At 39.0% G+C, this 17,059-nt stretch overlaps 1 protein-coding gene across 2 annotated transcripts in view; it reads right to left on the bottom strand.

Annotated features, from left to right (window-relative positions):
- The window catches only part of FAM120C (family with sequence similarity 120C), a 120,027-nt gene that overhangs the window by 50,389 nt on the left and 52,579 nt on the right, over window positions 1-17,059 (bottom strand). For both annotated transcript variants that reach the window (XM_045994707.1, XM_045994709.1), the window contains exons 9-10: window positions 16,751-16,922; window positions 9,097-9,346 (exon numbers count right to left, since the gene is read on the bottom strand). In XM_045994707.1, the coding sequence (XP_045850663.1) occupies window positions 9,097-9,346; window positions 16,751-16,922 (422 nt within the window). The remainder of the gene's footprint in view (window positions 1-9,096; window positions 9,347-16,750; window positions 16,923-17,059) is intronic.

A 17,059-nucleotide genomic window follows, 5' to 3' on the forward strand; every position in this document is an offset into this window, starting at 1 on the left:
CCCACATCGGGCTCTCTGCTCAGAAGGGAACCTGCTTGCCTTCCTCTCTCTCTGCCTACCTCTCTGCCTACTTGTGATCTCTGTCTGTCAAATAAGTAAATAAAAATCTTTATTAAAAAAAAGTAATCTTTATATCTCTTTCCCTGCTTTTAAGCAGCTTTTAAACTGCCACTTACCATTGCTGTCACTGGGGCTGGCTCTAAGAATAGGTCCTATTCCTTGTCTCACCTCCCTTACAATTTTCTGTTGTACACTGAAAAATCAGATAACCAAATTGTCAGAAATGTGTCTAAATTAAGAATAAATAGGTTGAGCAGGAGGCCAAGGGGTTTTCTTCAGGGAAAGCATATGGAACCTATAGGACTATTAGAGCCTAGACTTTGTGATAGCTATTATAACTACGCATAAGCCATTCTTATTTTCATGCTCTTGGAAGTGTTTAAAAAATCCAGAGACTCAAACATATGGAAAAAGGAGCTATTACTGTATTTTGAGAATAAAGGTAAACAAAACAGGTAATTCCAGAGTGAATATTCAGAGTTAATATTCAGGGCTATGGGCCAGAAACATGTTAGAAGCTAGGAGGGATGAGCTGCATCTGTTCAGTCATCTCTTTCCAAAATGACTAGGAGGAGGAATACCCAACAGAAGAAAAATACAGAGGATGGGCCTTCTGCAACAGAGCTAATGGCTATCGACATAGACAATATGTCAGAAAAGGAATTCAGACTAACAATTATTCAGGCAATAGCTAGGTTGGAGAAAGCCATGGATGACCAAACAGAATTGATTAGGGCAGAACTGAAAGCCACCAGGGATGATGTTCACAATGTTGGGGCAGAACTGAAAGCCACCAGGGATGATGTTCAAAATGCTCTCAATGAGTTCCAATCTAATCTAAATTCTCTAAAAGCTAAGGTAACTGAGACAGAAGATAGAATTAGTGATCTGGAGGACAAACAGATAGAGAGAAAGGATCAGGAGGAAGCCTGGAACAAACAGCTCAGAAGCCATGAAAACAGAATCAGGGAAATAAACGATGCCATGAAACGTTCCAACGTCAGAATTATTGGAATCCCTGAAGGGGAGGAAAAAGAAAGAAGTCTAGAAGATATAGTGGAAGAAGTTGTCTATGAAAATTTTCCCAATCTCACGAATGGAAACAATGTTCATGTACTAGAAGCAGAGAGATTTCCTCCCAAGATTTTAGATTCTCGAAAGTCCTCACGCCACCTTATAGTTAGAATGAGGAATTATGTTTCAAGAGAGACCCTCTTAAAAGCAGCTAGGACAGGGGCGCCTGGGTGGCTCAGCGGGTTAAGCCTCTGCCTTCAGCTCAGGTCATGATCCCAGTGTCCTGGGATCGAGCCCCGCATCGGGCTCTCTGCTTGGCAGGGAGCCTGCTTCCTCCTCTCTCTCTGCCTGCCTCTCTGCCTGCTTGTGATCTCTATCTGTCAAATAAATAAATAAAATCTTAAAAAAAAAAAAAAGCAGCTAGGACAAAAAAGCTCCTTACGTACAGAGGAAAGCCCATTAGAATAACGTCAGACCTTTCCACAGAGACCTGGCAAGCCAGGAAGGGCTGGCAAAATATATTCAGAGTACTAAATGAGAAGAACATGCAACCAAGAATACTCTATCCAGCAAGACTGACATTTAAAATGGATGGAGAGCTAAAGAGTTTCCAAGACCGGCAAGGCTTAAAAGACTATGCAACCACCAAGCCGACACTGCAGGAAATATTAAGGGGGGTCCTATAAAAGAGAAAAAAATCCTAAGAATATCATTGAACAGAAATATAGAAACAATCTACAGACAGAAAGACTTCAAAGGCAACACGATGTCAATAAAAACCTATCTCTCAATAATCACTCTCAATGTGAATGGCCTAAATGCGCCCATAAAACGACACAGGGTTGCAGATTGGATAAAACGACAGGACCCATCCATATGTTGTCTACAAGAGACCCATTTTGAACCTAAGGATACACCCAGACTGAAAGTGAAGGGATGGAGAAGCATCTTTCATGCCAATGGGCCTCAAAAGAAGGCTGGAGTACCAATTCTCATATCAGATAAATTAGATTTTAAACTAAAGACTGTAGTCAGAGATACAGAAGGACACTACATAATTCTTAAAGGGACTATCTGCCAAGACGATCTAACAATTGTGAATATCTATGCCCCCAATATGGGAGCACCCAATTACATAAGAAAACTATTAATCAAGATAAAGAATCATATTGATATGAATCCAATAATAGTAGGAGATCTTAATACGCCTCTCTCAGAAATAGACAGATCATCGAAGCAGAAAAGTAATAAAGAAATAAGAGCATTGAATGAAACATTGGACCAGATGGACCTCATCGACGTATACAGAACATTCCACCCTAAAACAACAGAATACTCATTCTTCTCAAGTGCACATGGAACCTTCTCCAGAATAGACCACATACTGGGTCACAAAGCAGGACTCAACCAATACCAAAAGACTGACATTATTCCCTGCATATTCTCCGATCACAATGCTTTGAAACTGGAACTCAATCACAAGGAAAAGTTCAGAAGGAACTCAAACACCTGGAAGCTAAAGACCACCTTGCTTAAGAATGCTTGGATCAACCAGGAGATAAAAGATGAACTTAAACAATTCATGGAAACCAATGAGAATGAAGACACTTCGGTCCAAAACCTATGGGATACAGCAAAGGCGGTTCTAAGGGGGAAATACATAGCCATCCAAGCCTCCCTCAAAAACATTGAAAAATCCAGAATACACCAGCTGTCTCTACACCTTAAAGAACTGGAGAATCAACAACAAATCAAACCAACTCCACATGCAAGAAGGGAAATAATCAAGATTAGAGCAGAGATCAATGAAGTAGAAACGAGAGATACAGTAGAACGTATCAATGAAACTAGAAGCTGGTTTTTTGAAAGAATCAATAAGATTGATAAACCATTGGCCACACTAATCCAAAAGAAAAGAGAGAAAGCCCAAATTAATAAAATCATGAATGAAAAGGGAGAGATCACAACTAACACCAAGGAAATAGAAACAATCATCAGAAATTATTACCAACAGTTATATGCCAATAAGCTAAGCAACCTAGATGAAATGGATGCATTCCTGGGAAACTACAAACTCCTAAAATTGAACCAGGAAGAAATTGACAACCTGAATAGACCGATATCTAGTAATGAGATTGAAGCAGTGATCAAAAACCTCCCAAAAAACAAGAGCCCAGGACCTGACTGATTCCCTGGGGAATTCTACCAAACTTTCAAAGAAGAAATAACACCAATTCTCCTGAAGCTGTTCCAAAAAATCAAAGCAGAAGGAAAACTTCCAGACTCTTTTTATGAATCCAGCATTACCCTGATCCGCAAACCAGGCATAGACCCTACCAAAAAGGAGAATTTCAGACCAATATCACTGATGAATATGGATGCAAAGATTCTCAACAAGATCCTAGCAAACAGGATCCAGCAGCATATTAAAAAGATTATCCACCATGACCAGGTGGGTTTCATCCCTGGGTTGCAAGGTTGGTTCAACAATCGCAAATCATCAATGTGATAGAACAAATCAATAAGAGAAGAGAGAAGAACCACATGGTCCTCTCAATTGATGCAGAAAAAGCATTTGACAAAATCCAGCATCCGTTCCTGATGAAAACGCTTCAAAGTATAGGGATAGAGGGAACATTCCTGAACTTCATAAAATCTATCTATGAAAGACCCACAGCAAATATCATCCTCAATGGGAAAAAGCTTGCAGCCTTCCCTTTGAGATCAGGAACACGACAAGGATGCCCACTCTCACCACTCTTGTTCAACATAGTATTAGAAGTCCTAGCAATGGCAATCAGACAACAAAGAGAAATAAAATGTATCCAAATTGGCAAGGAAGAAGTCAAACTCTCTCTCTTCGCAGATGACATGATTCTTTATATGGAAAACCCCAAAGACTCCACCCCCAAACTACTAGAACTCATACAGCAATTCAGTAACGTGGCAGGATACAAAGTCAATGTACAGAAATCAGTGGCTTTCTTATACACTAACAATGAAAATACAGAAAGGGAAATTAGAGAATCGATTCCATTTACTATAGCACCAAGAACCATAAGATAACTGGGAATAAACCTAACCAAAGAGGTAAAGGACCTGTACTCGAGGAACTACAGAACACTCATAAAAGAAACTGAAGAAGACACAAAAAGATGGAAGACCATTCCATGCTCTTGAATTGGAAGAATAAACATTGTTAAAATGTCTATACTGCCTAGAGCAATCTATACTTTTAATGCCATTCCGATCAAAATTCCACCAGTATTTTTCAAAGAGCTGGAGCAAATAATCCTAGAATTTGTATGGAATCAGAAGAGACCCTGAATTGCTAAGGAAATGTTGAAAACCAAAAACAAAACTGGTGGCATCACGTTACCCGATTTCAAGCTTTACTACAAAGCTGTGATCACCAAGACAGCGTGGTACTGGCATAAAAACAGACACATAGACCAGTGGAATAGAGTGGAGAGCCCAGATATGGACCCTCAACTCTATGGTGAAATAATCTTCGACAAAACAGGAAAAAATATTCAATGGAAAAAAGACAGTCTCTTCAATAAATGGTGCTGGGAAAACTGGACAGCGATATGTAGAAGAATGAAACTCGACCATTCTCTTACACCGTACACAAAGATCAATTCGAAATGGATAAAAGACCTCAACGTGAGACAGGAATCTATCAGAATCCTAGAGGAGAACATAGGCAGTAACCTCTTCGATATCAGCCACAGCAACTTCTTTCAAGATATGTCTCCAAAGGCCAAGGAAACAAAAGCAAAAATGAACTTTTGGGACTTCATCAAGATCAAAAGCTTCTGCACAGCAAAGGAAACAGTCAACAAAACAAAGAGGCAACCCACGGAATGGGAGAAGATATTTGCAAATGACAGTACAGACAAAAGGTTGATATCCAGGATCTATAAAGAACTTCTCAAACTCAACACACACAAAACAGATAATCATATCAAAAAATGGGCAGAAGATATGAACAGACACTTCTCCAACGAAGACATACAAATGGCTATCAGACACATGAAAAAATGTTCATCATCACTAGCCATCAGGGAGATTCAAATTAAAACCACATTGAGATACCACCTGACACCAGTTAGAATGGCCAAAATTAGCAAGACAGGAAACAATGTGTGTTGGAGAGGATGTGGAGAAAGGGGAACCCTCTTCCACTGTTGGTGGGAATGCAAGTTAGTGCAGCCACTTTGGAGAACAGTGTGGAGATTCCTCAAGAAATTAAGAATAGAGCTTCCCTATGACCCTGCAATTGCACTGCTGGGTATTTACCCTAAAGATACAGATGTAGTGAAAAGAAGGGCCATCTGTACCCCAATGTTTGTGGCAGCAATGGCTACGGTCGCCAAACTGTGGAAAGAACCAAGATGCCCTTCAACGGATGAATGGATAAGGAAGATGTGGTCCATATACACGATGGAGTATTATGCCTCCATCAGAAAGGATGAATACCCAACTTTTGTAGCAACATGGACGGGACTGGAAGAAATTATGCTGAGCGAAATAAGTCAAGCAGAGAGAGTCAAATATCATATGGTCTCACTTATTTGTGGAGCATAACAAATAACATGGAGGACATGGGGAGATGGAGAGGAGAGGGAGTTGAGGGAAACTGGAAGGGGAGATGAACCATGAGAGACTATGGACTCTGAAAAACAACCAGAGGGTTTTGAAGGGGTGGGGGGGGGGGGTGGGAGGTTGAGGAACCAGGTGGTGGGTAATAGGGAGGGCACGTACTGCATGGAGCACTGGGTGTGATGCCAAAACAATGAACACTGTTATGCTGTAAATAAACAAATAAACGAAAAAAAAAAAAAAAAAGAAGCTAGGAGGGATGAATCCTGTCATTATTCTTATTGGGAAGACTTCTTAAATCACCAATATTAGGGGCACCTGGGTGGCTCAGTGGGTTAAAGCCTCTGCCTTCAGCTCAGGTCGTGATCCCAGGGTTCTGGGATCGAGCCCCACATCGGGTTCGATCCCAGGGTTCTGGGATCGAGCCCCACATCGGGTTCTCTGCTCAGCAGGGAGCCTGCTTCCTCCTCTCTCTGTCTGCCTGCCTCTCTGCCTACTTGTAATCTCTGTCTGTTAAATAAATAAATCTTAAAAAAAAATCACCAATTTTAATCTCAAGGCAGTTAGAAAATTAAAATACTAAGCATCTATTATGTGATACGGCCCCTACATGTATTACCTCACTCCTTAAAGAGCTCTGAGAAATAGGAATTATTATACCCATTTATGGTAACGGAATGAATGCTCTAAAAGGTTAAAGTGACTTATCCAAGCTGCAAAGTGCCAAAGCCAGAATTCAAGTTAAGATCTGTCCAATTTCAGAGGTCAATGCTCTGTAACCCTTTGATGACTTTTTAAAAAGATTTTATTTATTTATTTGTCAGAAAGAGAGGGAGTGAGAAAGAGAGAGCATGAGCTGGGCATGGGGAGGGGCAGGGACAGAAGGGAGAAACAGACTTCCTGCTGAGCAGGGAGCCTGATGTGGGACTTGGTCCCAGAATCCTGGGATGATGACTTGAGCCGAAGGCAGACAATTAATGACTGAGCCACCCAGGCTTCCCTGATGACTTGTTGAGAATGACGACTTCTCAGCACAAAAATTTACTTCCTCTACATCAGCAAATAAACAAGGAGAAAGTGTAACAGATAACAGAATGTCAACTATAATTACTACAATATATATCAAGTAGTTACAACTTTAAAACACAGACCTCTATGGAAAAAAAGTAACTCTACTAAGACATAAAGGAAGAGACCTAAATAAAGGGAGAGATAAACTATGACCTCTGGATGGGAGTACTTAACAGGATAAAGATGTGAACTGTCCCAAAATTAATCTATAAATTCAATTCATTAACCAAAAAATTCCAACAAGATTTTGTGGAAACTAGATGATTCTAAATTATAAGTGGAAGAATAAAGATCACATGATTCAGAAACAGTACACGTCTGATACAAGAAAAATACAGAGTGGAGATTTGTCCTATCTGATATTAAGGAAAATTAAAAACTTATAATTGAAACAAGGTGCTCCTGGCCAGAGATCAAATAGGCAATGGAAAAAAAAAATGAATCCAGCAATGTACTCATGAATATATAGGAACTTGGTACATAAGAAAGGTGGTAATATACATCAATGGGGAAAGAAGAGATCATTTAATAAATGGAGTTGGGAAAACTAGCTTATGTAAAGAGAATAAAATCAGATCTTTCCTCACAGAATACCCACTATATTAAAGAACTGACTTGGAGGGCAACATTATAATACTATTAAAAAATGTAGAGAAGTATCTTTACGACCCAAAGGTAGGGAAGAATTTATTAAATAAGAGTTCAAAAGCACACACCACAAGGATACAATTTGAAAGGTGTGACAAAACCAGAATTAAATATTTCTTTGTTAGGGGTGAAGTACACTGATGTCTGCAACTTATTTGGAAATGCATCCAAAAGGATGGATAAATGGCTGTTTAGAGATGGACAGATGGACAGTTATAATAAGATAAAGTAAGTATAGTAAAATATTAATTATAGAACCTAAGCAGTGGTCATATGGGTGTTCACCATACTATTCTTCCAACTTTTCTGTGTGTATGAAGTTATAAAAATAAAAAACTGGTGAAAATGAAGCACTTTTGTTCAACAAAATATTGTATATAGTTTTAAAAAACTGTGAATGGAAAATATATTTGATATACACACACAGATACAGAAATGATACTTGCTATATGCGTATGTATATACACACATATGACAAGAAACTTCTGTGATCCGCAAGACAAGTAACCTAAAAGAAAACCTGCAAGGTAAAATAAACAGGCACTGCAGAGAATGAGAAAAACAAATGGTTAATACGTATAAAGTAGAAGCTCATCTCATCTATAGTCAAAGAAATGAAAAGTAAAATAGAAGATACTACTTGAGGGACACATGGGTGGCTTAGTTGGCTAAGTGTCTGACTCTTGGATATGGCTCAGGTCACAATTTCATGGTCATGAGATCCAGACCCCTATCCAGCTCTCTGTCAGGCTCTACGCTAGGCGCAGAGTCTGCTTCAGAATCTTTCTCCCTCTGTCCTTCCCCCACCCCTCTCTTAAACAAACAAAGTCTTTTAAAAAAGATACTACTTGAAGCCCATTGGACTAGCAAAAATTAAGAAGTTATGTGATATCAGTACTGGCAATACTACAAGAAAGAGAAACCCTTAAGTGTTGTTCACAGAACTATATATTAGTACAGAAATTATCTAGAACAACTTGGCAATATGTGGCAAAAAACCTATATGCGTATCTTATAGGGTCCAGGAATTCTACTCCTGAGTATATACTTCAGATAAACTGACACAGGAACACAAAGAAACAAAGACATCTATGAAGATACTTCCTGCAGCACTGTTTGGAACAGCCAAGAACTGGAAGTCAATAAATAAAATACTGTGAGATTACTATTTGATGGAACATAATCCAGCGGTCATGAGGTATGAACCACATATGAATATGGATAGATCTCAAAAATAACAGAGTGAAAAAAATAAGTAGAATGAGATGTACAGCACCTTTCCTGTTAAAAAAGGGGAAAAAATCTACACATACAAACAACACTATAGACTCTGCAAGGATACACGCATGTCTAAATAAATACATGGAGAATGGCTTGGAAGGACATACACCAAATACCCAAGAGAGGGTAACTATAGGAAGAGAAGGGAATTCAATCATGAATAAAGACTGAAGGGGACAAAAACCAAACATAAAACCAAATATGAAAGTTCACACAGATCATGCATGAACTGATGATGACAGAGGATCACGATCAGGAGACTGTCATAGCAATCAATTTCAGTGTTTCTGAATTCTAAGCTAAATATAAAACAAAAACCTCCCTATCCCCAAACACCATAAAAACACATGCTTAAAGGAAATGTGAAAAAAGTAAAAAAGAGAAATGAACTGGCCACCTCCCTGTAACATGGCTTACCGGAGTACACAGCACATGAGCAGCAGATGGGTTGGAACATTAGCTGGATTGAGCATACTGGGTGTATCTGACTTCATACAGGCCAGGAAGGCCCGCATCCTTCTGTTCTTGTCCTCAACGGCTTTGCCTAGCCAGAGCTTCTTGAGGTTTGGGCAAGTCCATTCCCGAAACGTCAGTGCAGACACCAGCTCAGGGGTTTGAGGAGACTTCCCTTTATAGGCAGACCACTCTTTGAGGATCACTGAAGGAACTAGAAAACAGAAATTGAGGAAAACAGGTTCTAGAGAATGTCTGAGCATTTCTTCAACTGGCCACAATTGACAGGATCTGTTATATTTCAACATCTTTTTATTTTTTTTTACCATTAATTTTTATTGTTAACAGTAGTAACAGCAGGAATAGTAAACACTTATCAGATGTTTGATACATGCTAAGAACTTTACATATAAATGTAAATCTCATTTATTTCTCAGAACTCAGAACTCTAATCCTGAGAGAGAAGTATTATATCTATATTATCATAAAACATAGTGCCCATTTTTCAGATGAAGAAATAAAGTCTCAAAATCACACAGTTGTTTATATTAAAACTCATTTAAGTACATGTACCAGGCTAGCAAGGAAAGAAGTCCAACTAAGAATTATTTAAGTATCTGGCTTCATACAAGATGGGATCGGGAGGGAGACAAATCATAAGAGACTCTTAATCTCAAAAAACAAATTGAGGGTTGCTGAGGGCAGGGGGGTAGGGAGAGGGTGGTTAGGTTATAGACATTGGGGAGAGTATGTGCTATGGTGAGTGCTGTGAAGTGTGTAAACCTGGTGATTCACAGACCTGTACCCCTGGGGCTAATAATACATTATGTGTTAATAAAAAAAAAAGTTTACTGAGTTTGTTTCATGGTCCAAGATATAATCTATCATGGTATATGTTAAGTGGGCATGTGAAAAGAACATATTTTCCACTTGTTGCATGATCTATTAAGAGTCAATTAGATCCGGGGCACCTGGGTGGCTCAGTGGGTTAAAGCCTCTGCCTTGGGCTCAGGTCATGATCCTAGGGTCCTGGGATCGAGCCCCGCATCGGGCTCTCTGCTCAGCAGGGAGCTTGCTTTCCTTCCTCTCTCTCTGCCTGCCTCTCTGCCTACTTGTGATCTCTGTCTGTCAAATAAATAAAATCTTTAAAAAAAAAGAGTCAGATCCTATTCATTAATTAATAATAAATATATAATAATAATAATATAATAATAATAAAATAAATAAAATAAATAAAATTAAATAAAAAAATAAAATAAAATAAATAAAATAATAATAATAAAAATAATGTTGAGTTCTATATTCCTGATGATCTTCTTTCTAGTTGTTCTACTCATTATTGAAAGCAGAGCTGAAGTCTCTGATTATAATTGTAGATTTGTCTCTTTCTAAGTTTTCTCAGTTGTGGCATCACATATTTGGTGGCTCTGTGGTTTGGTGATAGATATTTAGGATTGCTAGTCTTCTTGGTATATTGACTCTTACCAGTATATAATATCCCTCTCTTTTCCTGGCAATCTGCTTTGCTCTGAAGTCTACTTTATGTGGTATTAATATAGCCATTCCTAATTTCTTTTGTTTAATGTTTTCATGGTAAATAATTTTCCATCATTCAACTTTCAACATGCATATCATTTATATTTGAAGTGAATTTTTAGAGACAACATATAATTGGGTTATGACTTTTATCCAGTCTGCCAATGACTATTTTAACTGGTGTAATTAAACCACTACATTTAATGTAATTATCGATGTTAGGTCTTAAGTCTATCATTTTTTTGGTTTGTTTTCTGTTTTTCATATCTCTGCTTTCTTCCTCTTCCCTTCCTGTAGGTTACATGAACTTATTTTAGAATTCCATGTTGATTTATCTATAGTGTTTTTGAGTATTTCTGTGTACACCTTTTCTAATACATTTTCTAGGAATTGCATTATGTACACATAAGTTACCACAGTCTACTGGAATTGACATTTTACCCATTCAAGTATAGAAACCTCACCAGTTACATCCCTTTAATCCTCCTGACTTAGAACTGTCTTACATATTTTCCCTATAGACACTAAGAACCAAATTAAGCAGTGATACCTTTGCTTCAACTGTGAAATTTAGAAAACTCAAGAAAAGCAAAGTCTATTGTTTTTACCTACATATTTGTTCTCTCCATTGTCTTTCCTTCCTTCCTGATGTTGCAAGATTCCTTCTTTAAGTTTCTACTTTAACTCTAGTTAGTTAACAGTGTTACTAGTTTCAGGTGTACAATACAGTGATTCAGCACTTTCATACATCACCCTGTGCTCATCAGGACATGTATCCACCCTCCTATGCCCCCGCTCTGGTACCCATGAGTTTGTTCCCTATGATTGAAAGTCTGTTTTTTGCTTTGACTATCTCTCTCTCATTTTTTTCCTCTGCTTATATGTTTTGTTTCTTAAATTCCACATTTAGTGAAATCATATGGTATATGTCTTTCTCTTATTTTGCTTAGCATTATATTCTCTAGCTCCACCAATATTGTTACAAATGGCAAGATTTAGTTATTATTAGGGCTTAATAATATTTCATTATATATTCCTATACAATATTCCATTATATTCCATACACACACTACCTCTTTATCCATCCATCAACTGGTGGAACTTGGGCTATTTCCATATTGTGGCTATTATAAATAATACTGCTATAAACATAAGGGTGCATGTATCCCTTTGAATTAGTGTCTCTGTATTTGGGTAAATATCCAGTAGTACAAATACTGGTTCATAAAGTAGTTCCAGTTTTAAATTTTTGAGGAACTTCCATACTATTTAGCACAGTGGCTGTACAACTTTGCATTCTCACCAACACTGCAAGAGGGTTCCCGGTTCTCTAAATCCTTGCCAATACCTGTGTTCCTTGTGTCTTTGATTTTAGCCATTCTGACAGGTGTGTGGTGTTATCTCATTGTAGTTTTGATATGCACTTCCTTGATGATGAGTGATGTTGAGCATCTTTTCACGTACCTGTTGGCTACCTAGATGTCTTCTTTGGAGATATGTCTGTTCATGTCTTCTGCCCAATTTTTAATTGGGTTATTTGTTTTTTGGGTTTGAGTTTTTAAGTCCTTTATATATTTTGGATACTAGCCTTTTAGTGGATATGTCATTTGCAAGTATCTTCTCCCATTCTGCCTTTTAGTTTTGATTGTTTGCAGTGCAGAAGCTTTTTATTTGATATAGTCCCAAGAGTTTATTTTTGCTTTTGTTTCCCTTGCCTCAGGAGGCCTATCTAGAAAGAAGCTACCACAGCTAATGACGAAGATGTTACTGCCTGTGTTCTCTTCTAGGATTTTTATAATCAGGTCTCACATTTTAATATTTCTTGTAGGGCTGGTTTAGTGGTCATGAACTGCTTTAGGTTTGTTTGTCTGGGGAACTCTTTAAGTCTCCTTCTATTCTGAATGACAGCCTTGCTGGATAGAGTATTCTTAACTCTTGATTTCTCTCATTCAGCTCTTCAAATATATCATGCCACTCCCTTCTGGCTTGCAAAGCTTCTGCTGCAAAATCTCCTGCTAGCCTTATGATTTTTCCCTTGTAAGTTAATGACTTGTTTTACCTTACTACCTTTAGAATTTTTTCTTTATCACTATACTTTATAAATTTAATTACAATATGTCTTGCTGTTGGTCAGCTTTTGTTGATTCTGTTGGGGTTTCTCTGTGACTCCTGTACCTGAGTATCTGCTTCCTCCTCCAGATTAGGGAACTTTTCAGCTGTTATTTCTTCAAATACATTTTCTGACCACCTTTATCTCTCTTCTGAGACTCCTGTAATATAAATGTTATTACATTTAACGGAGTCAGTGAGTTCCCTAAGTCTATTCTCGTTTTGCATAATTCTTTTCTCTCTCCTTTATTCAGCTTGATTACTTTCCATTACTCTCTCTCCTAGGTCACTAATTCATTTTCATTTGTTTCCATGTACATGTTCCTCTGCTTCTTCTGTCTTGCTGTTCATTCCATCAAGTGTGTTTCTCATGTCATTTATTGTGCCCCTTATCTTTGCTATGTCATCCCTATCTCTGTGTTAAGTGTCTCACACATGTACTCCACTCTTTTCTCAAGTCCAGTGAGTATCCTTAGAATCATTGCTTTAATGTCTTTATCCAGCATGTGACTTACATCTGTTTTGCTTAGATCTCTGGCTTGGGCTTTATCCTTTCTTTCAGTTGGGATAAATTTGTTTTCTCATTTTGTCTGCCTCTCTTTGTCAATTTCTCTGTGTTAACAAAGTCAGTTCCATCTTCTCCTCTTGAAAGTAGTGACTTCATAAAGAAGAGGTCCTGGAGTGTTAATCTCCTGTTCACCAGAACCTGGCACTTCAGGAGACTATGCTATGTATATTGCTTATGGCCTTCTTTTGTTTATCGGTCCCTTTTCCTTTCCATGTAGTCATCAGCACTGACTCTCTGCCTGCTGTGGGTTGTGCTTGCTCTCTATGGTGGTAGTGGGACCTAGGCAGGCTAGCTCTGGAGGAGTGGGGCATGCCCACCAAGGAAAGGGAACAGGACAGTTGTATTAAAAAATGTACACTGGGCAACTAGTCCTATGCAAGATCTCCTTTAGTGTTGTAGTAGTTGGAGGCTGCACACTGGGCAGCCAGAAATACAAGACCAGCTGGGGGTACACAGCTGGGCATGGTGGGAGATGATGCCTATGGGTACACAAAGGTGCCTGGAGGATTGCTGCTCAGTGTGGCACATGCTCGTGCCTGGGGGCACATGTCCTGGAGATCACACAAGGGTGGCTAGGGGTGCACGGCTAAGCACAGTGTGACAGACATGCATGGTGCTCAGTGGCAGCTGTGCACCTGGTGGCTGGGTAGGGAACCTGTTTAGCTTTAACAAAATTTGCCCTGGGATGCTTGGGTGGTATAGTCAGTTAAGCACCTAACTTTTTTTTTTTAAATATTGTATTTATTCATTTGACAGAGAGAAAGCACAGCAAGGGGCATGGCAGGCAGAGGAGAAGGAGAAGCAGTCTCCCCGCTAAGCAGAGAGCCCAAAGTGGGGCTCAATTCCAGGACCCTGGGATCACAACCTGAGCCAATGGCAGATACTTAAAGGACTAAGCCATCCAGTTGCCCCATAACTGCGCAGCTCTTGGCTTCAACTCAGGTGGTGGGATCAAACCCCGTGTCAGGCTCCATGCTCAGCACGTAGTCTGCTTGGGATTCTCTTTCCTTCTCCCTCTGCCCCCCTTACTTGTGCTGTCTCTCTAAAATAAATAAATCTTTTTTAAAAAATTGCCCTGATCTCAGGGTCAGTACCAGAGGCTTGGAATTGATAAGTCCTCAGGAGAACTCGTGGGCATGGAGCACTGCTTGTGAGTTAGGCGCCAAGTGTCTGTGCAGCCCCACCTCCAGCAGGTGTCTATGGGCTTATGCTGACAATTGGGGATGGAAAATGGCACCTGGCAGCTCCCTTGTTTCAGAAGTCCCCCAACATACTCAGAAACAAGTATGAACAGATCTGTCTACTGTTCGTGCAGTTTGTTCTATCAGTCTTCAGATTGCTCTCCAGTTTATTGACTTGGATGTGGATGATATTTAACTGGAAACATGGGACGGGGTGAACTCAGGGTCCTCCTATTCTGCCATCTTCCCAAGCTTCCTCCCAAGATTCCTCCTTTTATTATTTCCTTTTTGTGTAGAGGAATACCTTTAGCCCTTCTTTTGCTGCAGTTCTGCTTGTGAAAAATTATCCTAGTTTTCCTTCATCTGAGAATATGTTGATTTCCCCTTCATTCCTGGAGGATGCTTTTGTTTGATACAGAATTCTAACCTGACATTTCTTTCCTTTCAGCCCTTGAAAATGTTGTGCAACTTCCTTCTGGGCTCTGGCTTCTGAAGAGAGATCAGCTGTTATTCATATTGTTTTGCCACAGGAGGTAAAGCATTGCTTTTCTCTGGAGGCTTTCAAGAATTTTTCTGCCTTTAGCTTTCACAGGTTTAATCAAGATACATGTTCACATGGATTTTTTTGGGTTTATATTATTTATAATTCACTTAGTTTCCTGAATCTGTGGGCTTGCTTTCCCCAAGTTTTATAAAATTCCAGCCATTATTTATTTGAATACATCTGCAGTCCACCCTCTTCCACCTCTCCTTCTGGAACTGTGATGACACAAATATTAGACCTTTTGTTTTAGTTTCACTGATCCCTGCCCATTATTTCAGCCTATTTTCTATTATTCAGATTGAGTAATTTCTATTGTTGTATCTCCACATTCACTGATTATTTCTTTTGTTGTCTCCAATTTGTTATTTAACCCATCTATTGAGTATTTTGTTATTATATTTTTTAGTTCTTAATTTCCCTTTCTTCTATCTTCTGTTTCATTGCTAAGACTTTCTATTTTTAAGTCATATCATGCATGTTCAGAACTCTTCATCAAAGCATTTTTATGATGGCTGCTTTGAAATCCCTATCAGGTAATTCAAACATCTATGTCATCTCAATGATGGCATCCACTGACTTTCTTTCCTTGGTGTGAGATCTCACTTTGAAATCTTTCTGGTTCTTAGTATGATGAAGGATTTTCAATTGAAACCTGGACATTTGGGATATTATTTTAAAAGACTCTTATTTCAATCTTTTAAAAGGATCTTTAATATTTTAAAAGGATCTTATTTTAATTTTGTTGTTTTAGCAGGTATTTTCTGCTATCACTACAGTGAATAAAGGGGGATGCTATCTCATTCCTCCCAAGCAGGAGTGAATGAAAGTCCTGGCTCCCCACTCAGCTCCCCTTTCTCCCTTGTTATACAGTCTGGCAAGGATAGAAGTCTAGGTTATTTATCTGGCCTTTGCTAGTAGAGGTGAGGGTGGGCTCAGTTTTTCTGTGGTATTTGACTACTGTAGAGTGGTTATTATCTAAAAATGTTGTGTTGCTAGGTCGTTTCTTTTGGGTCCTTTGACTAGAGTGAGAAGGCATTTCTTGGGGCTTTTACTGGTCTGTACCCGTTGGGTGTTTCTGGGCTGCTAGCTTGTCCCACACCTAGTCTAGGATATATGCAGCAATAAGAAAACCCAGGGAACTCACCACTGCATTACTCCTTGGATCCTAAAGTCCTTAGCCAGTCTGCCTTGTTCTTGTCACCTTTGAGAATGTCTTGTGCTTGTTATATATATAATGTCCTGGGCGTTCAATTGTTTTTAGCAGGAGAAACAAGGAAAAGTATATGTACTCTATCTTTCCAGAAGCAGAAATCTAGAGGGTTCTACTGAACACACTAATCTGACCGTGTCCTTCTGCAGCTTCAAACATCTCAATGGCTCCAACTCTCTATGGGATCAAATCCACAACAAAACCTTACTGAGGAGGAAAATCTATGTCAGATATACCTCTACATTCCCAAAGTCCAGCATGGTTCTTTTAAGTAGTAGTGACTCTGAATGCTTAATGATTAAAGAATTGAGGCTTAAGTTAATGCAGTTCCCATACTAATGTGTATTCTGGTGAATTATGTATTTTCTCAAAGACTGCTCCATAGCCAAAAGTATTATGATGTGCTTGCACAGACATTTTTGTTCCACACCAAGCTCTGAGAGAGCTGTTGAAGCTAGAACTAAACCTACCTTCTACGGGTAGCCGCCGCCGTATGGCTAGGCGTTCCATTTTCCGCTGAGTTTCTGCCAGACTGAAAAGGACTCCATAAACATACTGACGTGCAGACCGGAACAGGAGAGCAGCTGGAGGCAGCTCCATGTTACACTCATCCTCAATACATACGGGGATCTTAATCTCACCCTAACAACAACAACAACAACAACAACAACAACAACAAAAACAACAAAAAACAAAAAACAAAAAAAATGTCCAGGAAAAAGAACAAAATGAGTTACCTCAAGATTTGAAATTGAGCTGAGAAGAATCAGTAATGAACT

Source organism: Meles meles, chromosome X (genome assembly GCF_922984935.1).
Source record: "Meles meles chromosome X, mMelMel3.1 paternal haplotype, whole genome shotgun sequence".
Lineage (NCBI taxonomy): Eukaryota > Metazoa > Chordata > Mammalia > Carnivora > Mustelidae > Meles > Meles meles.